The 25,101-nt window shown below is 44.6% G+C and overlaps 1 protein-coding gene across 1 annotated transcript in view; it reads left to right on the forward strand.

Moving 5' to 3' along the window:
• The window catches only part of LOC127581248 (uncharacterized), a 195,530-nt gene extending 179,411 nt beyond the window's left edge, over positions 1–16,119 (forward strand). The window contains exons 17-19 of the mRNA XM_052035449.1: positions 1,372–1,443; positions 4,191–4,301; positions 15,992–16,119. Coding sequence (XP_051891409.1) covers positions 1,372–1,443; positions 4,191–4,301; positions 15,992–16,119 — 311 coding nt within the window. The remainder of the gene's footprint in view (positions 1–1,371; positions 1,444–4,190; positions 4,302–15,991) is intronic.
• The last annotated feature ends 8,982 nt before the right edge of the window (positions 16,120–25,101 follow it).

The following is a 25,101-nucleotide window of genomic DNA, read 5'->3' on the forward strand; positions in this document are numbered from 1 at the left end:
ATTGAACAACTATTTCCCAGCAAATCAAAATAAAACTATGCAAAAGTCAACATATAATCTTTTAGCTGAATTACATAGTTACATACTGATAAGATAAAGAACAGAGGGAGATGTAAACAATCTGCTGGAGAAACCCAGTGGGTCGAGCAACATCTGTGAGGGAAAGGAATTGTTGATGTTTCTGGTTGAAACATTGCATCAGAACAGAAATTAGGGTCTTGAAATAGGGAGTGGCCAATGTCGATACCATAGGACTTGGTGAAAATAGACTGAGAACAGCTCGTTGAAGGTAGGCTTACTTCAGCAATTAAGTGAAATTCAATTCAAAATGAAATCATAAGAATCATAAGAATTCAAAGCCATCATGTTTTCATAGGGGTTAATAGTCCAAGGATGGATACTGAGGGATTTTGAGAGCTGGATAAAGAGAAAAAAGGAAGCATGTGGCAGATATAGAGGATTTAAAACAGAGGAGGCCCTTCGGGAATATAGAAAATGTAGGGGTTGTACTTATCAAAAGGGATCAGTAGGGCATGGGGGGGGATGAAAGGCGACTTGATTGAGATGTGTAAGACTATGAGAGGCATAGATAGAGTGGACAGCCAGCACCTTTTCCCCAGGGTGGCAATGGCCAATACCAGAGGACAGGTTAGTGGAGGAAAGTTTAAGGGAGATGTCAGAGATAGTTTTTTTACACAGAGTGGTGGGAGCCCAGAACGCCCTGCCAGGGGTGATGTTGACAATAGGGACATTTAAAAAACTCTTAGATAGCCACATGGATGTATGAAATATGGAGGGTTATGGACTGTGTATGAGGGAAGAATTAGATTGATCATGGAGTAGGTTTATATAGGTCAGTACAACATCATGGGCTGAAGGGCCTGTACTGTGTGTACTGTTCCATGTTCTATGAAATATCATTGGTGAGCAGGATTAAGGAAAATCCCAAAGCATTTTATAAATATGTTAAGACAAAGATAGTGAAAAAAAGCATAGAGAAGCTTATCAGGTCAAGCAGAATCTGTGAAGGCAAAGGGATGGTTGACATTTTGGGTCAAGGTCTTGCGCAGAAAATATGATTACCACAGAAAGAGTAGGGCCCATTATGGACCATTGGTGGATGGAGCCAGAGGATGTAGGTGAGATCTTAAGTTAGTACTTCGCATCTGTATTCACTCAGGAAGAGGATGTTGTAGTTGGAGAATTCAGTGAGAGGTTGGTGAAATTCTAAAACATGTTATCATTAAAAATGAGGAATTATCAAATGTCTTGGTGGGCTTAAAGGTAGCTAAATACCCAGGCCACAACAGGAGGCAAGGGAGGATATTGCTGGGGCACTGACAAAGATCCTTCGATCTTCACTTGCTACAGGTGAAGTACCAGATGACTGGAGGACAGCAAATGTGATGGCCTTATTCAAGAGGGGTTGCAGGGATAAGCCAGGTAACTACAGGCCTGTGATCCAAATATCAGTTGTAGGGATGTTATTGGAAAAAAATTCTGAAGGACAAGATTAACCTGCATTTGGAAGGACAAAGATAGTCAGCATGATTTTGTTAGAGGGAGATCTTGTGTAACAAATTTGATTGAATTTTTCAGAGGTAACAAAATATATCGATGAGGGCAGTGCAATGATGTGGTCTCCATGTACTTCAGTAAGGCCTTCGATAATGTGCCACATGGAAGACTGGAAGATTCAGAGTATGTTGGCAAGTCAGATCCAAAATTGGCGGGGTGACGGTGGAAGCATCTGACAGTGGTGGTACCACAGGGATTGGTTCTTAGACCAAACTCTGAAATATTTCCTCATATCAGAGGTAACCAAAACTAGGGCATTGGCTTAGGGTGAGGGGATCTGAGGAGAAGCTTTTTCACCCAGAGGGTGGTTGGAATCTGGAATGCACTGCCTGAGAATGCACTGCATTGTTGAAGAAATATCTAGATGAGCACTTGAGTAGCCAATGCACAGAAGACTATGGACCAAGTGCTGTTAGAAGGGATTACTTTAATTAAGTGTCATTAGTTTAGTCAGTACGGCACAACACTGTGGGCCGAAGGGCCTGTTCCTGTGCTGTACTGTTCTATATCCTACGTCCTAAGTGGGATTAGTGTAAATACCTGTATAGAACTTGGCAGGTGACATGGACAAGTTGTGCCATTTTTGGCCTGTATGACTCTATGACTCAAATGTTGAGTTGTTATTCCATTGCTCTTCTTTAAACCATGTGTTAGTATTGGGTATGATATCATTCTGTTGGTGTCCAGTTGTGTCTTTAGCTCACTGGCCTTTTTTCATAAACTTTTTGCATTGAAGTATGTACTATTAACCAGTGCAGAACTTCTTGCTGACTTTTTTTGAGCCTTTGATTTCCCTGCCTTCCAAACTCACTCCTTCTTCCCATCAAGTCCATACTGACTAACAACCACCCTAACTGACTAACACTAATCCTGCACTAGTCCTATTTTATTCTCCACATATCAACTCCCCCCCGGAATCTACCACTCACCGACACACTATGGACAATTTACAGCAGCCAATTAAGATACTAACCCACAGGTTTTCGGGACGTGGGAGGAAACCCGGGCACCCAGAGGAAACCTGCACGTTTACAGGGAGAACATGCAAACTCCACATAGGCAACACCAGAGGTAAGGATTGAACCTGTGTCTACCATTTAACCTGAGTCAGATCTACCATGAACTTATTTAATGTCAGAGCAGGTTAGAAGGGCCGAGTCACCTATTCCTTCTCCTAATTCGTATCTTCATTTCCAAATGACCCCTAATTTATCAGTTCTGTCCTCTAATTCTTCCATTAACTAGTGCTTTCCCCAATCCCAGCTGCCTCCCCAGACGACAGAGTCTGCCTTAGTCGGCCATTGAACAGGGCCCTCCCTCTCCCCAACTTACTTCTTCCATTGCCTAATGATGAATTTCCCCATTTATGGGCACCCCCACCAAACTTACTAATCACCTACCTTGCATAACTAGTTTTGTTTCTGAAAACATGCTCAGGTTCCCATCCTCCTCCCTATCTAGTTCAAACTCTCCCAACTGGCCCTAATAAATCTCCCACAATTTGGAATTTCTAATCAGTATTTTCTTCTTAATTTTCCTCCTTGTGCCTGATTCACCTTGGTGCCACATAGTTTGCACTTGCAGTACATGTAAATGAAAAGGCCAAACTAGGAAAGGAAACATAGGAAGACATAAAGAGTTCTCAAGCTATTCTGACTGATATTCAGTCAGATTAGAGCTCCCCTGCATCTCAAATTCTTATATCCACCTTTGCTGCATATACCAAAAATATCTGCTGATCTACATCTTATAAATTTTGATTGACCTCCAGCAGAGAAAGTTACAGACTTCTACTACCCTTTATGTGAAGATATGCTTCCTGATTTTACCCTATCTGGCCTAACTCTAATAATAAACATTGTGTCTCTTCATTCTATATACTGGGATCAGAAAATGGTTTCTATCCATCCGATTGAATTCTCTTTATATTTTCTAGACAATTTTAGATCATCCTCAACTTTCTAAACACAATGTAAAGCAACCAATAATAAATAAAAACAGAAAATGCTAGGCACAGTCAGCAGCTCAGGCAGCATCTGTGGAAAGAGAACTAGTTAACATTTCAGGTTTGGGCACATCATCTGATGAAGGGCCTCATATCTGAAATATTAACTGTTTCTTTTTCCACAGTTGCTACCTGACCTGCTGAGTGTCATGAAGTCATGAAGCTGTACAGCACAGAAACAGGTTCTTTGCCCCACCATGTCCATGCTGACCATTTTGCCCATGACTCCCAGTGATCCTCACTAGGATCATATGCCTTGCCTAGTTAAGTGCCTCTCTAAATACTTCTTAAGTGTAGTAATTGTATCTGATTCCACCACCTCCTCTGGCAGCACGTTCCAGATAACAACCACCCTCTGCTTAAGAAGTGTTTCCAACAATTTCTATTTTTATTTCAGACTTACAGCATCTGCTGTTTGTTTGATTATTTTTCAGTTTATGTTATTGAAACCCATTAGTGCTGTGGTGCTCCTCTCCTTGGCCAATGAACCCTTCCTGAAGGATGTGCTAAGAACTGATATGTGAAATTTTCATTCTAGTATTAATCAGAGGAGGTTTTAATGGGCAAGTCACACTGCCAGATATTAATAATATCTCTTTTTGATCAGATGCAAAGATCACACCATCCAGTTTGACTGTGAATCAGCACCAATATACAGGCAAAGGAGAGCATGTGACCCTGGACCTTTTAAATCATCTCATGTGCACCACTAATTCAAGTAAGTATGTTATTTATTACACTATGATCTCTTGCATCTTTTATTGCTCACCATTAATCAGATGGTAGAGTCATTATTTACCTTCCTCAGCCCTTTCAGCATCCCACTCAACCACCACACGATCAATTGTAGCATAACTATTATGTTACAGCACTAAATCCTGAACCATCGATTAAGTGACATGAGTTTAAATCCCGTCAAGGCAGCTGGAGAATAAGTAAATAAGTAAATCTGGAATTTTGAAAAAAGCCAGCAATAATACTGGTAATGTGAAACTATTGGATTGGTGTAAAAATCTATTGGTGACCTTGAGGGAAGAACAGATTCCATTCCCATCTGGTCTAGCTAAAATATGATTCCAGACCCACACATGCAGGTTTGGGAAGCAAAAATCAGGCAGCGCTCTTGAAAATTATGAGGTAGCCAGGAAGGACCTTAAATGTGAGGTGGTACGCTTTGGAAGGACAAACTTCAGGGCAGAGTACAGGGTAGATGGCAAGGTACTTGGCAGTGTAGAGGAGCAGAGGGATCTGGGGGTTCATATTCACAGTTCACTGAAAGTTGCCTCACAGGTGGATAGAGCAGTTAAGAAGGCTTTCATAAATCGTGGGATTGAGTTTAAGAGCCACCAAGTGATGATGCAGCTTTACAAAACTCTAGTTAGACCACACTTAGAGTACTGTGTTCAGTTTTGGTCGCCGCATTATAGGAAGGATGTGGAGGCATTGGAGAAGGTGCAGAGGAGATTTACCAGGATGCTGCCTGGATTAGAGCGTATGGAATATGAGCACAGGCTTAAGGTGCTAGGGCTTTATTCACTGGAAAGGAGGAGGATGAGGGGAGACATGATAGAGGTATATAAAATATTGAGAGGAATAGATAGAGTAGACAGCCAGCACCTCCTTTCCAGGGCACCAATGCTCAAGACGAGAGGACATGGCTTTAAGGTTATGGGTGGGATGTTCAGGGGAGATGTCAGCGGGAGGTTTTTCACCCAGAGAGTGGTTGGTGCATGGAATGCACTGCCTGGGGTGGTGGTGGAGGCAGATACGTTGGACAGGTTCAAGAGTTTGTTGGATAGGCATATGGAGGAATGTGAGATAGAGGGATATGCGGGAGGAAAGGGTTAGATAGTGTGAGGGTGGTTTGATGGACGGCACAACATGGTGGGCCGAAGAGGCTGTTTTGTGCTGTATGGTTCTATGGTTCTAAGGGACTTAGGAGAGCTAGAAGTGGACATGAGAAGACCTTAGCGAGTCGAATTAAGGAAAACCCCAAGGCATTCTAAAGGTACATGAGGAACAGGAGGATGACTAGAGTGAAGGTAGGACCGCTCAGGGATAAAAAGGGGGAAGAATGTGCCTGGAAATGGAGGAGATAGTGGAGGTCTTTAACAAATACTTTGCTTCAGTGTTCACTAGGGAGAGAGACTTTGCCAAATGTGAGGTCAGCGTAGAACAGACTAATGTGCTTCAGCATGTTGAGGTTAAAAAAGAGGTAGTGTTGGAGCTTCTGAAAAACATTAGGATAGATAAGTCCCCGGGACCGGACAGGATATACCCCAGGTTACTGTGGGAGGCGAGGGAGGAGATTGCGGAGCCTCTGGTGATGACATTTGCATTGCCGATGGAGACGGGAGAGGTTCCGGAAGATTGGAGGGTTGCGAATGTTGTTCCCTTATTCAAGGAGGGGAATAGGGATAGCCCAGGAAATTATAGACCGGTGAGTCTTACCTCAGTGGTTGGTAAGCTGATGGAAAAGATCCTGAGAGGCAGGATTTATGAACATTTGGAGAGGTATAATATGATTAGGAATAGTCAGCATGGCTTTGTCAAGGGCAGGTCCTGCCTTATGAGCCTGATTGAATTTTTTGAGGATGTGACTAAGCACATTGATGAAGGGAGAGCAGTAGGTGTAGTGTATATGGATTTCAGCAAGACGTTTAATAAGGTACCCCATGCAAGGCTTATGGAGAAGGTGAGGAGACATGGGATCCAAGGGGACATTGAAGTGTGAATCCAGAACTGGCTGGCCCACAGAAGGCAAAGAGTGGTTGTTGAAGGATCGTATTCTGAGTGGAGGTCAGTGACCAGTGGTGTACCTCAGGGGTCTGTACTGGGACCCTTGCTCTTTGTGATTTTTATAAACAACCTGGATGAGGAAGTGGAGGGGTGGGTTAGTAAGTTTGCGGATGACACAAGGTGGATAGTGTAGAAGGTTGTTGTAGGTTACAACAGGATAGAGACAGAATGTAGAGTTGGGTGGAGAAGTGGCAGATGGAGTTCAATCCAGAAAAGTGTGAAGTGATACACTTTGGAAGAACGGACTTGAAGGTGGAGTACAAGGTTAATGGCAGGATTCTTAGCAGTGTGCAGGAACAGAGGGATGTTGGGGTCCCAAGTTCATAGATCCCTCAAAGTTGGGTCGCAAGTTGAAAGGGTAATTAAGAAGGCGCATGGTGTGCTTGCATTCGTGAGTCGGGGTATTGAGTTTAAGAGCCGCAAGGTAATGTTGCAGCTCTATAAAACTCCAGTGAGACCATGCTTAGAGTACTGTGTTCCATTCTGGTCACCTCATTATAGGAAGGATGTGGAAGCTTTAGAGAGGGTGCAGAGGAGACTTACCAGGATGTAAGGGTTGAGTGAGCTAGGGCTTTTCTCTTTGGAGCGATGTAGGATGAGAGGCGACTTGATAGAGGTGTATAAGATTATGAGGGGGCATAGATTGAGTGGACAGCCACTAGCTTTTCTACAGGGCAGTAATAGCAAATACCAGAGGACATCCACTTAAGGTCAGAGGAGGAATATTTAGGGGAGGTGTCATAGGTAGGTTCTTTCCACAGAGAGTGGTGGGTGCCTGGAATGCACTGCCAGGGGTGGTTGTAGAGGCTGATACAATAGGGACATTTAAAAGGCTCTTAGATAGGCACATGGAAGTAAGAAAAATGAAGGGATATGCAGAAGGGAAGGGTTAGATTGATCATGGAGGAGGTGTTCATATAGGTGGGTACAACATCGTGGACCTGTACTGTACTGTGCTGTGCTGTTCTATGTACTGAGGTACAGTGAAAAACCTGTCTTGCATACCGTTCATACAGATCAATTCATTACAACAGTGCATTGAGGTAGTATAAGGTAAAACAGTAACAGAGTGTTACAGTTACAGAGAAAGCACAGTGCAGGTATACAATAAGGTGAAAGGTCATAACAAGGTAGATTGTGAGGTCAAGACTCCATCTTATCGTATGAGGGAACCATTCAATAGTCTTATAACAGTGGGATAGAAGCTGTCCTTGAGCTTGGTGGTACATGCCTTCAGGCTTTTGTATCTTCTGCCAGATGGGAAGTGAGAGAAGAGAGAATGTACGGGATGGGTGGGGTCTTTGATTATGCTGGCTGCTTTACCGGAACTGTAGACAGAGTCCATGGAAGGGATGCTGGTTTCCATGATGTGCTGAGCAGTGTCCACAACTCTGCAGTTTCTTGTGATCACAGGCAGAACAGTTGCCATACCAAGCTGTGATGCATCTGTATAGGATGTTTTCCATGGTGCATGTGCACCACCCCCCTTCCTGAAGTCAATGACTATCTCTTTGTTTTGCTGACGTTGAGAGAAAGGTTGTTGTCATGACACTGTGTCACTGAGCTCTCTATCTCCTTTCAGTATTCCGACTCATTGTTCTTTGAGATACAGCCCACTACGGTAGTATCATCTGCAAACTTGTAGATGAAGTTAGAGCAGAAGCTGACCATGCAGCCATAAGTGTATCGGGTGTAGAGTAGGAGGCTGATGACAGAGCCTTGTGAGGCACCAGTGTTGAGGGTAATTATGGTGGAGGTGTAACCTATCCTTACTGATTGCGATTTGTTGGCCAGGAAGTCAAGGACCCCATTGCAAAGGGAGGTGTTGAGTCCAAGGTCTAGGAGTTTGGAGATGAGTTTGCTTGGAATTATAGTATTGAAGGCAGAGCTGAAGTCAATAATGATCCAGAGATGTGTAGGACCAGGGAAATGACATCCGCAGTAGACCTGTTTCAGGTTGGAGTTAATGCGTACCATGACCAGCCTCTAGAAGCACTTCGTGATAGTGGATGTCAGAGCCACCGGGCAGTAGACATTAAGGCACGTTACCTTGTTCTTCTTAGGCATCATGATGATAGTGACCTTCTTAAAGCACATGGGAACCTCAGATTGAAGCAGGGAGAGGTTAAAAATGTCTGCAAATACCCCCACCAGCTGATCTGCAGAGGACATGGCCAGGGATACAATCCAGGCCAGATGTTTTCTGTGGGTTCACTATCCGGAAGACTGATCTTACGTCTGCAATAGTGACTGTGGGTTCAGGTGCATTGGAGGCTGTCGGGGTGGGTGGTGACATTCCAATCCAAACATGCATAGAATGCATTAAGCTCATCAGGAAAGGATATGCTGTTATCAGCAATGCTGTCATTTTGTAGCCCGTTGTAGCATGTAAGGCCTGCCACAACTGGTGGCTGGTCTGGGACTTGATTTTGGACTAGCATTGTCTCTTGGCATCCCTGCTAGCTTTAGGGAGGTTGTATCTTGATTCCTTGTATAGGTCAGGGTCACCTGATTGAACGTCGCAGCCCTGGACTTTGGTAGGGAGTGGATCTCCCAATTCATCCATGGTTTCTGATATGGGAACACCCAGATTGTCGTCTTTAGTACACAGTACTCAACATACTTTCTGATAAAGTTCATGATGGTGGTGACATACTCATCTAGGTTAGCTGCTGAGTCTTCGAACATTGACCAGTCTACCGACTCAAAGCAGTCAGATAGAAGCTCATCTGTTTCCTCAGACCAGTACTGTACGACTTTCTGTACTGGATCCCCATGTTTCAGCTTTGTTTGTATGCAGGGAGAAGGAGCACAGCCTGGTCGTCTGAGGCGGTTGGCTCAGTAGGTGTCTTTGGTTGTGTGGCATCGGTCAAGGGTGTTTGGGCCCCTGGTGGGACAGGAGACATGCTGGTATTATTTTGGTCACTGTGAAAGTCCTACCCTCATTTATCTTCCCAAAATATAGAACTCTGGTTAGGCCGTATTGAGAGTATTGCGTGCAGTTATGGTCACCTCACTATAGGAATGATGTCGAGGCTTTAGAGAGGGTGCAGAGGAGTTTTACCAGGATGCTGCCTGGATTAGAGGGCATGTGCTGTCAGGAGAAGCTGGACAAAATTGGGCTCTTTTCTCTGGAGCGGCAGAAGCTGAAGGGTGGTCTGTTGGAAGTATATAAAATTATGAGGGGCATAGATAGGGTGGACAAGCAATATCTTTTTCCCATTATTGAGCAATCCAATTCCAGAGGGCATGCATTTAAGGTGAGAGGGGGTAGGTTCAGAAGAGACATGAGGGGTACGTTTTTTTACTGAGAGAGTGGTGGATGCCAGGAATGCGTTGCCTGATAGGGTGGTGGAGGCAAATTCTTTGGGGGCTTTTAAGAGGGGCTTGGATGGGCACATGAATGAGAGGAAAATAGAGGGATATCAGCATTCTGTAGGTAGGAGGGATTAACTATGTCAGCACAATATTGTGGGCCGAAGGGCCTGTTCTGTGCTGTACTGTTCTATGTTCTATGTAATACAATACCTCGCACTTATCTGAATTAAATTCCCATTTGCCATTCCTTGGCCCACTTACCCAGCTGATCAAGATCTCTCTATAAATCCTGATGACCATCTTCACTATCAACAACACCACCTATTTTAGTGTCATCTGCAAACTTACTAACCTTGACTTGTACATTCTCATCCAAATCATTGATATAGATGACAAACAACAATGGGCCTAGCACGACCCCTGGGGAACACTACTAGTCATGGGCCTCCAGTCTGAGAGAGAACCTTCCACCATCACCCTCTGTTTCCTGCCATCAAGCCAATTATGTATCCAGTTAGCCAACTCTTCCTGGATCCTGTGCAATCTAACTTCCCATAGCAGTCTACCATGTGGAACATTACAAAAGGCTTTAAGTCCATACAGACCATGTCGACTGCCCTGCCCTCATCAACCTTCTTGGTTACTTCTTCAAAAATCTCAATCAAATTTGTGAGACATGATCTCTCATGCACAAGCCATGCTATCCCTAATCAACCCCTGTATTTCCAAATGCTTGTATTTCTTATCCCTCAGAATCCCCTCTAGTAATTTACCTAGCACAGATATTAGGCTTACTGATCAATAGTTCCCAGGTTTTTCTTAGCAGCCCTTCTTAAATAAAGGCACATTAGCCACCCTCCAGTCTTCAGCATGTCACCTATCACTAACAATGATGTATGGATCTCAGCCAGGGCTCCCACAATTTCTTCTGTAGCCTCATACATTGTTCTTGGATGTACCTGATCAGGCCCTGGAGATTTGTCTACCTTCATACATTTTAAGACATCCAGGACTTGCTCTACTGTAATGTGGACTATCCCTAAGACCTCCCCGTTTACTTTTCCTAGTTACGAGGTGTCGTAGTCATAGTCATAGAGCAATACAGCACAGGTACAGGCCCTTTGGCCCAACGAGTCCATGCCAACCATGGTGCCCACCCAGCTAGTCCCAATTTCCTGTGTTTGGCCCATATCCCTCTAAGCCCTGCCCCACCATGTATCTATCCAAGTGCTTCTTAAATGACACTATTGTACCTGTCTCAATCACTTCCTCTGACAGCTCATTCCAAATCCTCACCACCCTCTGCGTGAAAAAGTTGCCCCTCAGGTCCCTTTTAAAATCTTTCCCCTCTTACCCTAAATCTATCCCCCCTGCCCTGGGGAAAAGACTGTTACCTTCCATCTTAACTACGCCTCTTATAACTTTAAACATTTCTACAAGGTCACCCCTCATTCTCCTACTTTCCAAGGAATAAAAACCTAACCTGGCCAACCTCTTCCTATAACTCAGGCCCTCTAGTCCTGGCAACATCCACATAAAGAGGTCATCATGTCTTTCTCCACAGTAAAAAAAACAGGAGAAATACTCATTGAGGACCTCACCCATCTCCTGTGGCTCCACACAAAGATGTCCGCTTTGGTCTTTGAGGGGCCCTATTCTCTCTCTAGTTACTCTTTTCCCCTTAATATGCTGGTAAAATCTCTTTGGATTCTCCATAACCTTCTCTGCCAAAGCTGTCTCATGCCCCCTTTTGCCCTTCTGATTTCCTCTTGCATATACTCCTGCAACCGCTATACTCCTCTCGGGATTCACTTGATCGCAGCTGCCTGTATCTGACCCAAACAGATTATGCTTCTTTATTTTCTATATATTTTGCTAATAGAGTGGCAGTGGGACAGACCTGTTGGTGCAGGCTATACTAATGAAGGGAGAAAAACAGCCAAAATCAAAGATGGATGACTGGCAGAAACAGTCAGTTGTGCAGCAGATAGAAAAAGCGAATTGCCTAAAGTTTGGTTTCTGTTATTTCTTTCCAAGATGCCTCTCTGTGCCTTTCGTTCACCAGACTTATTTACCAACCTCTCCTCATTCACATACATGCAGAGTAAACTATATTTGGTTGTATCATTAATATTTTCCTGATCTCAGTAAAATTGTTATGCTGATCCAACCTAGCATTAAACATGATCCTAATTTCCCTTTTTTTTCTTTTTTGCATGTAGCTTATCGTTTTTCTCTGATTGTATTTAATGGTGTGTGCCTCTGCTATTACATTGTCCTTTCCTGAGGCAATTTGGCTACTGAGACTATACTTGCAGCATCTCCTCTTCCTGGAGATCTTCCCTTAGAATTTGGAATCCACTATCCCAGAAGGTTGTGGAGGTGGAGTTATAGAATTTTACAGCACAGAAACAGGCCCCTTGGCCCATTGCATCTATGCTGAATCTAATTCCTCAGAAAGCTAAGGAAATTCAGCGTGTCCCCAATGACTCTCACCAATTTTTATAGATGCCCCATAGAAAGCATCCTATCTGATGCATCACAGCTTTGTGTGGCAACTGCTCTGCCGAAGACCATAAGAAATTGCAGAAAGTTGTGAATACAACCCAGTTCAACAAGAAAACCAGCCTCTCCTCTATTGACTGTGTCTACATTTACTGCTGCCTTGGGAAAGCAACCAACATAATCAAGGACTCCTCCCACCACAGTCATTCTCTCCTCGCCCCTCCCCCGGCAGGGCATAAGATGCAAAAGATTGAGACTATGAACCACCAGACTCAAGGACAGCTTCTATCCTGCTGTTATCACATTCTTGAATGGACCTCTCATTCAATTAGAAGATGAACTCCCAATCTACTCACTGTGGCCCCTTGCACTTTATTTGTGTACCTGCACTCCACTTTCTCTGTAACTGCAGCACTCTGTTCTGCTTTCTGTTTTTCTTTTTACTACCTCAATGTACATATGTATGGAATGATCTGTCTGGATGGCATGCAAAACAAAAGCTTTTCACTGTATCTCAATACATGTGACAATAATAAACCAATACTAATCCCAGCTGCTGCATTAATTCTAAATCTCTCTGTGCCCTGCACTTACAACTTCTTGTCCAGATACCTCTTAAATGTTATTTCTGTTCTGGTCTACACCACTACCTCTCTCCAGATACCAATTACTCTTTGTGTGAAAAATTTGCCCTTTAAAGGACTCTAGGTCCCATTGTAGTCTTAGATAACTGTCTTTGTCCGTCAATTTTCATGCCATCCGCAAACTTACAAACCATACCAACTACATTCTCAACCAAATTGTTAATATAGATGACAAACAACAGTGGACCCAGCACTGATCCCTGTTGCACATACTGGTCACAGGCCTCCAATCTGAAAAACAGCCTCCAATACCCCCCAAAAATGCTGGAGGAACCCAGCAGGTCAGGCAGCATCTGTGGATGGAAATAAACAGTCAATGTTTCGGGTTGAGACTCTTCATCGGGACTGCCTGACCTCCTGATTTCCTCCAACTTTTTGTGTGTGTTTCTCCAGAATCCAGCATCTGCAGAATCTCTTGTGTCTCCAATACCACAGTCTGGCTGCTACTACCAGGCTAATTTGGTATCTAATAGGCTAACTCACCCAGATCCCATGTGAGATTTGGAGTATTGCGTACAGTTCTAGTTGCTCTGCTATAGGAAGTATGTCATTAAACTGGACTGGCCTATCAAGTGGGATCTCATCCAAGGCCTTGCCAAATTCCATGCAGACAATGTCTATCACCCTACCTTCATCTGGTCACGTCTTCAAAAAGCCCAATCAAATTTCTGAGGCATCATTTGCCTTACCTGACAAAGGTATCTCATGTCCTCTTTTTGTCCTCTTGATTTCCCTCAAGTGTAATCCTATACCCCCTGTGCTCAAGGAATTCACTTTATCCCAGCTGACTATGTTGGCATATGCCTCTTCCTTGACAAAAGCTTCAATACCTCGTGTCATCCGGGGTTCCTGACTGATGCCAGCCTTGGCCTTCACCCTAACAGGAACATGCTGGCCTTGAACTCTTCCTATCTCACTTCTAAAATCCACCTTCTTGTCAGACGTCCCTTTACCTGCCAACAGCCTCACCCGAGCAACCTTTGCATGTTCCTGTCTCATATCCTCAAAATTGGCCTTGCCCCAGTTTAGGACTTTAACTTGTGAACCAGTCCTATCCTTTTCCTTAACTATTTTAACATGAATAGAATTATGGTCACTGGTCCCAAAGTGCTCCCCACTAACACTTCAGTCACTTGCCCTGCCTTGTTTCCCAAGAGGAGGTTGAGTTTTGCCCCTTCTCTAGTAGGGCAATTTATATGTGATTGAGAAATTTTTCCTGAACATACTTAACAAATTCCGCCCCATCCAAGCCCTCACCACAATGGTAGCTCCAGTCAATGTTTGGAAAGTTATAATTTCCGACTACTACAACCCTATTATTCCGACAGCTATCTGTGATCTTCCTACATCTTTACTCCTCTAATTCCCACTGACTAGTTGGGGGCCTATGGTACAATCCCATCAAAGTGATCACTCCTTTCTTATTTCTGAGTTCCACCTATATAGCCTCACTGGATGACCCCCCCCCCCCCGCCCCCCCAGGAATATCCTCTATCCAGTACTGCCATGATGTTCTCCCTAATCAAAAATGCAACTCCCCCTCCTCTCTTACCTGCACCTCTATTCTTTCCATATTATCTGTACCCGGAACATTGAGCTGGCAGTCCTATCCCTCCCTCAAGCCAATTTCTAGCTGGAATAACAACAAACATTATTTTATATTTTCAAGACAATTCGTTAGCAATGGGTGAAGTGCTGGAAGACTGGAGGGTGGCTAATGTTGTGCCTTTATTTAGGAAGGAGTGCAAATAAAAACCTGGGAACTAACCAGTAAGCCTAACATCGATGGAGGATAGTCGCCACAGCTTTTGTGCATGGAGATCACGTCTCACAAGTTTGATTGAGTTTTTTGAAGAAATAACCAAGATGGTTGATGAGGGCAGGGCAGTAGACATAGTCTATATGGACTTCAGTAAGGCTTTTGATAAGGTTCCATGTGGTAGGCTGCTCTGGAAGGTTAGATTGCAAGATCCACGGAGAGCTAGCTAATTAGATACAGAATTGATAGGAAGCAGAGCATGATGGTAGAAGGTTGTTTTGCGGACTGGAGGCCCGTGACTAGTGGTGTTCCCCAGGGTTCATTGCTGGGCCCATTGCTATTTGTGATCTACATCAATGATTGAGATAAGAATGCACGAGGCATGGTTAGTAAGTTTGCAGATGCCACTAAAATGGGTGGTGTCTTTGACAGTGAAGCTGGTTATCAGGATTTACAGAGTGATCTTGATAGCCGGGTAAGTGGCCAAGGAAAGGCAGATGGAATTTAATTCGGATAAGTGCGAGGTGTTGCATTTTGGGAAGACAAATGAAGGTAGGATTTTCACAATGAACGGTAGGACCCTGGGGAGTGTTGTAGAACACCACTTTCAGGGAACCATGTACTTGTAATCCCAGGTGTTAGTGTTAGACAGAGTAGTGAAGAAGGCTTTTGGCATGCTGGCCTTCATCAGTCAATATTGAAATTGGGATGTTATGTTGCAGTTGTACAGGACTTTGGTGAGGCCACATTTGGAATATTGTGTTTAGTTTTGGTCACCCTGCTATAGGAAAGATTCCATTAAACTGAAGAGACTACAGAGGAGATTTACAAGGATGTTGCCAGGACTCAAGGAACTGAGTTATGGAGAGAGGTTGAGCAGGTTGTGACTTTTTTCATTGGAGTATAAGAGAATGAGGGGTGATCTTATTGAAGTGTATAAAATCACAAGGGGCATAGACTGGGTGAATGTGCACAGTCTTTTACCCAGGTTGGGAAATCAAGAACTAGAGGGCATGGGTTTAAGATGAGAGGAGAGAGATTTAATAGGTACCTGAGGGGCAACTTTGTCACCCAGAAAGTGGTCAGTACATGAAATGAGTTGCCAGAGGAAGTGGTTGTGGCAAGTACATTAAAAACATTTAAAAGGTACTTGAACAGGTACATGGATAGGAAAGGTTTAGAGGGATATGGGGCAAACGCAGGCAAATGGGACTAGCTTAGATGGGAATCATGGTCGGCATGGACCAGTTGGGCCGAAGGGCCTTTTCTGTGCTGTATGACTCTATAACATGGGTGTGGTTGCTTCGTTTGCTGTTCCAAGCTTCGAGTTTGTCAAACTCTTTATTTGAATAGTTATAAGGCTAATATATCATATTTCTATAGTTGCAAATGGAAAAGACATTGGAGACCAGACTCTGTTGAACAAGACAACACAGGAACAGCTTCAAAGATACGAACAGGATGTCAGAAATGCAGAGGTAGTAATTCATTCTTTAGTATTTAATAGTTAATTGCATGTAAAAGACATTCAGACCTTTACTGGAAAAACATTGTATGGCTCATTCTACCACAATAGTGAACCAGATACACAGGGGTAGAGTTATTATCAGAAATGAAAGTCACAGGTTCTCTGAAAGCTGTTGGTATGGCCCGAATAATTGGAATATATTAGTCTTGATATGGAATATATGAGTTTATAGAGGTATAGGGAATGTTGAAGATAGGCAGAAATTGCAGAATATGTGTAATTTAAGTATGTAGGCATTGATCGCAGATTTGCTCTATCCATTTTTGGTACATGGGCATTGCCAGCAAGGCCCCCATTTATTTTCCATCCCTTATTGTCCTTGAGAGGTGACGGTGAGCAGAAATGTTGAATCACTGCATTCTGTCTGATGCTGTTAGGTGGAGAATTCCACGATTGAGATTTACTGACATTGAAGGAACAGTTACAAATTTCTAAGTCAGGATCATGTAACTTAAGGGAAGTTGTAGGTGTTGGTGTTCCTATGTCCCTGCTGCCTTTGCCTTAGTTTCAGGATTAGCAAATTCTGTCCGAGTAGCCTAAGAAAGTTTTTTTGTAGATTATACACACAGCAGCCAACGTGCACTGGTGTTGAACATTTAGGTTGGTAGATTGGGTGCCACTCAGCTGGGCTGCTTTATCCTGCTTAGTGTTCAGTTTCTTGCTGAGAAACCGAGAACATAGAACAGTACAGCATAGGAACAAGCCCTTCAACCCACAATGTCTGCACCGAGCATGATGCCAAATTATATAATATCTTCTGTCTGCACATGATCCTTATCCTTTAATGTTCGCGTGACTACTTAAAATTCTGTAGTATGCCACTATCGTATCTGCTTTCATTACCATCTCTGGCGGCACATTCTAGGCACCTACCACTCTCTGTATAAAAAAAACTTGCACCGCACATCGCCTTTAAGCTTTCCCCCCTCTCGCCTTACAGCTATGCCCCCTAGTTTTCGGCATTTCTACCCTGGGGTAAAGATTCTGGCTGCCAACCCTATCTATTCCTCTCATAATTTTTTAAGATTCTATCAGGTCTCCCCTTAGCCTCCGACATTCCAGAAAAAAACAATCCAAGTTTGTTGGGCCTCATGGGTGAGGTGCCAGTAGACTGGAGGGTAGCTAATGTCATGCCTTTATTTAAGCAGAGCAACAGAGGAAAACCTGGGGACTATAGACCAGTAAGTCTAACATCTGTGGTAGGTAAGTTACTGGAGAGGATTCTGAGGGGTAAGATATACTGTATGTCCATCTGCAAAGATCGGGTAGTCAGCAAGACTTTGTGTGTGGGAGATCATGCCTTACGAGCTTGATTGAGTTTTTTGATAATGTGACCAAGAAAATCGATGAGGGCAGGGCAGTAGACATGGTTTATATGGACTTCACTAAGGCCTTTGATAAGGTTCCACGTGGTTGACTGCTGTGGAAGGTTAGGTCGCATGGAATCCAGGGAGAGCTGGCTAATTGGATACACATCTGGCTTGATGGTGGAAAGCAAAGGGTGAGGGTGGAAGGTTGTTTCTCAGACTGGAGGTCAATGACTAGTGGTGTGCCTCAGGGGTTGGTGCTGGGCCCATTGTTGTTTGTCATCTGTATCAACAATTTGGATAAGAATGTACAAGACACATTTAGTAAGTTTGCAGATGACACAAAAGAAGGTGGTATAGTGGACAATGAAGAAAGTTATCAAAAATTACAGGGGGATCTTGATCAGCTGAGTAAGTGGGTTGAGGAATAGGAAATGGAGTTTAATTCAGATAAGTGTGAGGTACTACATTTTGGAAAATCAAATCCAGGTAGGACTTTCACAGCGAATGGCAGTGCCCTGGGGAGTGCGGCAGAGTAACGGTTAGCGTAACGCTTTACAGCGCCAGCGACCCAGGTTCAATTCCGGCTGCTGTCTGTAAGGAGTTTGTACGTTCTTCCCGTGTCTGCGTGGGTTTCATCCGGGTGCTCCGGTTTCCTCCCACATTCCAAAGACATACAGGTGAGGGAGTTGTGGGCGTGCTATGTTGGCGCCGGAAGCATGACGACACTTGCGGGCTGCCCCCAGAATACTCTACGCAAAAGATGCACTTCACTGTGTATTTCGATGAACAGTACATGTGACTAATAAAGATATCATCATCTTATCATCATCTTGTAGAACAGAGGGACCTTGGAGTACAAGGGCATGGTTTACTGAAAGTGGTGTTGCAGATAGGGTGAAGAAAGCTTTTGGAACACTGGCCTTCATAAGCCAGGGCATTGAGTATAAAAATTGGGAGGCCATGGTACAGTTGTACAGGACGCTGGTCATAGAGTCATAGAGCAATACAGCATGGATACAGGCTCTTTGGCCCAACCAGTCCATACCGACCACATTGCCCACCCAGCTAGTCCCAATTTCCTGTGTTCGGCCCATATCGCTCTAAGCCCCGGCCCTCCGTCTATCTACCCAAGTGCTTCTTAAGTAATACTGTTGTACCTGCCTCAACCACTTCCTCTGACAGCTCGTTCCACATGCTCACCACCCTCTGCGTGAAAAAGTTGCCCCTCAGGTCCCTTTTAATTCTTTCCCTTCTCATCCTAAATCTATGCCCCCTAGTTTTGGATTCCCCTACCCTGGGGAGAAGATTGTTACTGTCCACCTTATCTCTGCCTCTCATAATTTTAAACATTTCTATGAGGTCGCCCCTCATTCTCCTACGTTCCAAGGAATAAAGACCTAGCCTGGCCAACTTCTACCTATGACTCAGGCCCTCTAGTCCTGGCAACATCCTTGTAAATCTTTTCTGCACTCTTTCCAGTTTAACCACGTCTTTCCTATAACAAGGTGACCGAAACTGTACAAGTGCTTTTTAAGTAATACTATTGTACCTGCCTCAACCACTTCCTCTGACAGCTCGTTCCACATGCTCACCACCCTCTGCATGAAAAAGTTGCCCCTCAGGTCCCTTTTAATTCTTTCCCTTCTCATCCTAAATCTGTGCCCCCTAGTTTTGGACTCCCCTACCCTGGGGAGAAGATTGTTACCATCCACCTCACTAACGACTTATACAACTGCAACATAATGTTCCAACTCTTATACTCAGTGCCCCTACTGATGAAGGCCAGCATGCTAAGCGCCTGATCAATATCCCCTGTAATCTATGATAACTTCCTTCACTATCAACACCACCTCCTAATTTTGTGTTATGCACAAATGTACTGATCAAACTTTGTGCATTTGCATCCAAATCATTTATATAAATAACAAACAACAAGGGTCCCAACACCGTCCCCTGCGGCACGCCACTAGTCACCGGCCTCCATTCCGAGAAACAACCTTCAACCACCACCCTCTGCTTCCTACCGCCAAGCCAAATTTGAATCCATCTAACTAGCTCTCCCTAGATTCCATGGGACCAAACCTTCCAGACCAACCACCATGCAGGACCTTGTCAAAGGCCTTGCTAAAGTCCAAATAAACATCCACTGCTCTACTCTCATTTACCTTTTAGGTTACCTCTTCAACAAAAAAGGTTCGTCAAGCACAACTTTCCACACATGAAGCCATGCTGACTCCTCCTAATCAGACTCAATTCAAATGCTGGTAGATCCTATCCCTCAGAATTGCCTCCAGTAACTTCCCTACTACTGATGTCCCGCTGACCGGCCTGTAGTTCCCTGGCTTCTCCTTCCTACCCTTCTTGCAACAGAACAACATTAGCCACCTTCCAGTCTTTGGAAACATCATCAGTGGCTAACGATGAAGCAAATATCTCTGCAAGGTCCTCCGCAATTTCTTCTCTAGCCTTCCACAAAGTCCAAGGATGCACTGGCTCGAGACATAGGCAGCACTGCTGATCTCTAAAGGGACCTACCCTCTCCCTAGCCACCCTTTTACTCTTTATATAGCTATAGAACCTCTTGGAATTTTCCTTAACCTTACCTGCCCGGTTCATCTTATACCCTCTCTTTGCCCTCCTGATTTCCCTTTTGAGAATGTTCTTAATCTTTTTATAGTCATCAAGGAATTCACTCATCCCCAACCTCCTAAATCCAATATATGCTTCCTTCTTTTTCTTGATCAGAACCTCAATATCCCTCATCAGCCAAGGTTCCTGAAACTTGCCAGGTTTACTCTTCACCCCCAAGGGACATGCTACTCCTGGACTCTTGATGTCACATTCTTAAAAGCCTCCCACTTGCTATTCGTTCCTTTCCCTTCAAACAGGCTTATCCAATTGACCTCTGTTAGATCCTGCCTAATTCCCCCAAAATTAGCCTTGCTCCAGTTTGGGACCCTAACCTGTGAACCTGTCCTATCCGTTTTTGTCACTATCTTAAAACTAATAGAATTATGGTCACATGAGCCAAAGTGCTCCCTGACTGCCACTTGCGCTATTTGCCCTACCTTGTTCCCTAAGAGGAGGTCCAGTATTGGTATTGGTGTTGGTATTGGTTTATTATTGTCACTCGTACCGAGGGACAGTTAAAAGCTTGTCTTACAAGCCTATCGTACAGGTTAATTCATTACACAGTGCAGTTACATTGAGTTAGTACAGTGCATTGAGGTAGTACAGGTAAAAACAATAACAGTACAGAGTAAAGTGTCACGGCTACAGAGAGTGCAGTGCAATAAGGTGCAAGGTCACAACAAGGTAGATCATGAGGTCATAGTCCATCTCATTGTATAAGGGAACCGTTCAATAGTCTTATCACAGTCGGGTAGAAGCTGTCCTTAAGTCTGGTGGTACGTGCCTTCAGGTTCCTGTATCTTCTACCCAATGGAAGAGGAGAGAAGAGAGAATGTCCCGGGTGGGTGGGGTCTTTGATTATGCTGGCTGCTTCACCAAGACAACGAAAGGTAAAGACAGAGTCCAAGGAGGGGAGGCTGGTGTCCGTGATGCGCTGGGCTGTGTCCACAACTCTCTGCAGCTTCTCGCAGTCCTGGGCAGAGCAGTTGCCATACCAAGCCATGATACATCCAGATAGGATGCTTTCTATGGTGCATCGGTAAGAGTTGGTGAGAGTCAAAGGGGACAAACCAAATTTCTTTAGCCTCCTGAGGAAGTAGAGGCGCTGGTGAGATTTCTTGGCTGTGGCTTCTATGTGATTTGTCAAGGACAGGCTGTTGGTGATGTTCACTCCCAGGAACTTGAAGCTGTCAACCCTCTCGACCTCAGCACCATTGATGTAGACAGGTGCATGTACACCACCCCCTTTCCTGAAGTCAATGACCAGCTCTTTTGTTTTGTTGACATTGAGGGAAAGGTTGTTGTCATGACACCATTCCACTAAGCTCCCTATCTCCTTCCTGTACTCCGACTCATCACTGTTTGAGATACGGCCTACAATGGTGGTATCATCTGCAAACTTGTAGATGGAGTTAGAGCAGAATCTGGCCACACAGTCATGAGTGTATAGGGAGTAGAGTAGAGGGCTGAGGACACAGCCTTGTGGGGCACCAGTGTTGAGAATAATCGTGCCAGAGGTATTGCTGCCTATCCTCACTGATTGCAGTCTGTTTGTTAGGAAGTCAAGGATCCAGTTACAGAGGGAGGCGTTGAGTCCTAGGTCTCGGAGTTTGGCGACAAGCTTACTTGGGATTATTGTATTATTGAAGGCAGAGCTGTAGTCAATAAACAATAGTCTAACGTAGCTGTCTTTACTGTCCAGATGCTCCAGAGTTGAGTGTAGGGCCAGGGAGATGGCATCTGCTGTAGACCTGTTTCAGCGATAGGCGAATTGCAATGGGTCCAGGTTGTCTGTTAGAGTTGATGCGTGCCATGACCAGCCTCTCAAAGCACTTCATGATGGTGGATGTCAAGGCCACTGGTCGGTAGTCATTGAGGCATGTTACCTTGCTTTTCTTCAGTACCGTGATGATAGTGGTCTTCTTAAAACAGGTAGGAACCTGAGCTTGAAGCAGGGAGAGGTTAAATATGTCCGCAAATACTTCTGCCAGCTGATCAGCACAAGATCTGAGCACACGGCCAAGGACACCATCTGGGCCAGGTGCTTTCCTCGTGTTCACTCTCCAGAAGACTGACCTTACGTCCTCCACTGTGATCACAGGTTCAGTTGCATTGGTGACTGTCAGGGTGGATGGTGACAATCCACTTCCCTTCTGTTCAAAACGCGCATAGAATGCATTAAGTTCATCTGGAAGGGATGTGCTGTTGTTAGCTATGCAGCCCGACATCGTCTTGTAGCCTGTTATGGCATGTAAGCCCTGCCATAACTGACGGCTGGTCAGGGACTCTATTTTGAGTCAATATTGCCTCTTGGCATTCCTGATAGCTTTCCGAAGGTCATACCTCGATTTCTTGTACAGATCAGGATCACCAGATCACTCGACTTCAGTAGGGAGTGGATCTCCCGGTTCATCCATGGTTTCCTGTTTGGGAACACCTGTATTGTCTTCTTTGGTACACAGTCCTCCACACACTTGCTGATAAAGTCTGTGATGGTGGTGGCATACTCATCCAGGTTGGCAGCTGAGTCTTTGAACACGGACCAGTCCACTGTCTCAAAGCAGTAACGTAGGAGCTCATCTGTTTCCTCAGACCAGCACTGCATGACTCTCCGTACCAGATCCTCCCGTTTCAGTTTCTGTTTATATGCAGGGAGAAGGAGCACAGCCTGGTGGTCTGATTTCCCAAAATGAAGGCAAGGGGTGGCTTGGAAGGCATCTTTGATGGTTGTATAGCAGTGGTCAAGGGGGTTAGCGCCCCTGGTGGAGCAGGAGATGTGCTGATAGTATTTTGGTAACACACTCTTGAGGTTGGCCTGATTGAAGTCCCCCGCGATGATGAAGAGGGCCTCAGGATATCCTGTCTCAAGGTTGTTGACCACGGAGTATAGCTCATTGAGTGCAGGCTTCATGTCTGTCTGTGGTGGGATGTAGACTGCCATCAGGATAGCTGAAGCGAACTCCCTTGGCAGATAGAATGGTCGACACTTCACCATTAGATATTCCAGGCTGGGTGAGCGGGAGCTCGCCAGGACCATCACGTCCGAGCACCATAAGTTATTGATTAAGATGCAGACCGCTCTGCCTTTAACTTTGCCTGAGGACGCTGTACGGTCCATTCAATAAATTGAGAAGCCCTCAGGTTGAATAGCACAGTCAGGTGAGGCAGGTGTGAGCTACGTTTCAGTGAGACATAGTACCGTCCTGAGAAGGATCCTCCGTATATTGGCTATATTGGTGAGGCCGCACTGGAGTATTGTGTTCAGTTTTGGTTGCCCTGCTATAGGAAAGATGTTATTAAACTGGAGAGAGTGCAGAAAAGATTTACAAGAATGTTGCCAGGACTTGAGGGACTGAGTTACAGGGAGAGGTTGGACAGGCTAGGACTTTATTCTTTGGAGCGTAGGAGACTGAGAGGTGATTTTATAGAGGTGTATAAAATCATGAGGGGCATAAATAGGGTGAATACACTCGTCTTTTTCCCAGGGTAGGGGAATCGAGAATGAGAGGGCATAGGTTTAAGGTGAGAGGGGAAAGATTAAATAGGAACTTGAGGGGCAACTTTTTTTTACACAAAGGGTGGTATGTATGTGGAATGAGCTGCCAAAGGAAGTGGTTGAGGCAGGTACAATAGCAACTTTTAAAAGACAGTTGGACAGGTACATGGATTGGAAAGGTTTAGAAGATTATTGGCCAAGCGCTGGCAGATGTGACTAGCTTGGATGGGGCATGTTGGTCCCACTTCTGTGACTCTCCTTGTAGCTCATATTCTCTGATCCAGGCAGCATCCTGGTAAGCCTCTTCTGCTCCTGGGACTTGTTCTGGCTGGAAGTCCGTACTAGTTGTGTTCTGCAGAGATCTGTACTGGGACCTCTGCTGATTGTGATAGATATAGACGACCTGGATGAAAATGTGGAATGGTGGGTTATTAAGTTCGCAGATGATACAAAGATTGGTGGTGTTGTGGATAATGTAGAAGATTGCCAAAGGATACATTGGGATATAGATCAGTTGCCAATATGGGTGGGGAAATGGCAGATAGAGTTTAATCTGGCCAAATGTGAGGTGTTGCACTTTGGGAGATCGAATGTAAAGGGACAGTACACTGTTAATGACAAGACCTTTAACAGTGTTGATGTACAGAGGGATCTTCTGGTCCAAGTCCATAGCTCCCTGCACAGATTGATAGGGTGGTAAAGAAGGCATGCTTGTCTTTATTAGTCGAGGCACTGAGTTCAAGAGTCTGGAAGTTATGTTGCAGCTTTATAAAACTCTGGTTAGGCCACATCTGGAGTATTGCACTCCCCATCGTAAGAAGGATGTGGAGGCTTTGGAGAGGGTGCAGAAAGGTTTAACGAGATGCTGCCTGGATTAGAGGGCATGTGCTATGAGGAGAGGTTGGACAAACTCGGGTTGTTTTCTCTGGAGTGGCAGAGGCTGAGGGGAGACCTGATAAAGTTTGAGATTATGAAAGGCATTGACAGAATAGGCACCTGGTATCTTTTTCCCAGGGTCAAAATGTCTAATACTAGAGGGCATGTATTTAAGGTGAGAAGGAAAAAGTTCAAAGGAGATGTGCGGAGCAAGATCTTTTTTACACAGAGAGCAGTGGGTGTCTGGAATGCGCTGCCAGGGGTGGTAGTGGAGGCAAATATGATAAAGGTATTTCAGAGGCTCTTAGATGGGCACATGAATATGCAGAGAATGGAGGAATACAGATATTAGTTTCATTAGGCATTTAATTACTATCTTAATTAGTTTGACACAACATCATGGGCCAAAGGCCGTTCCTATGCTGTTCTGTTTGATATTCAAAGCACCCTCTCCAAAGCCTCCACATCCTTCCTGTAATGGGGCGACCAGTACTGCACGCAAGTGCGGCCTAACCAAATTTTATACAGCTGCAACATGACTTCCTGACTATCGTACTTCCAATGAAGGCAAGCATGCCATGTGCCTTCTTTACCACTCTATCTACTTGCATTGCCACTTTCAGGGAGGTATGGACTTGGACCCTAAGATCCC

The sequence above is a fragment of the Pristis pectinata genome, chromosome 21, assembly GCF_009764475.1.
Source record: "Pristis pectinata isolate sPriPec2 chromosome 21, sPriPec2.1.pri, whole genome shotgun sequence".
NCBI lineage: Eukaryota > Metazoa > Chordata > Chondrichthyes > Rhinopristiformes > Pristidae > Pristis > Pristis pectinata.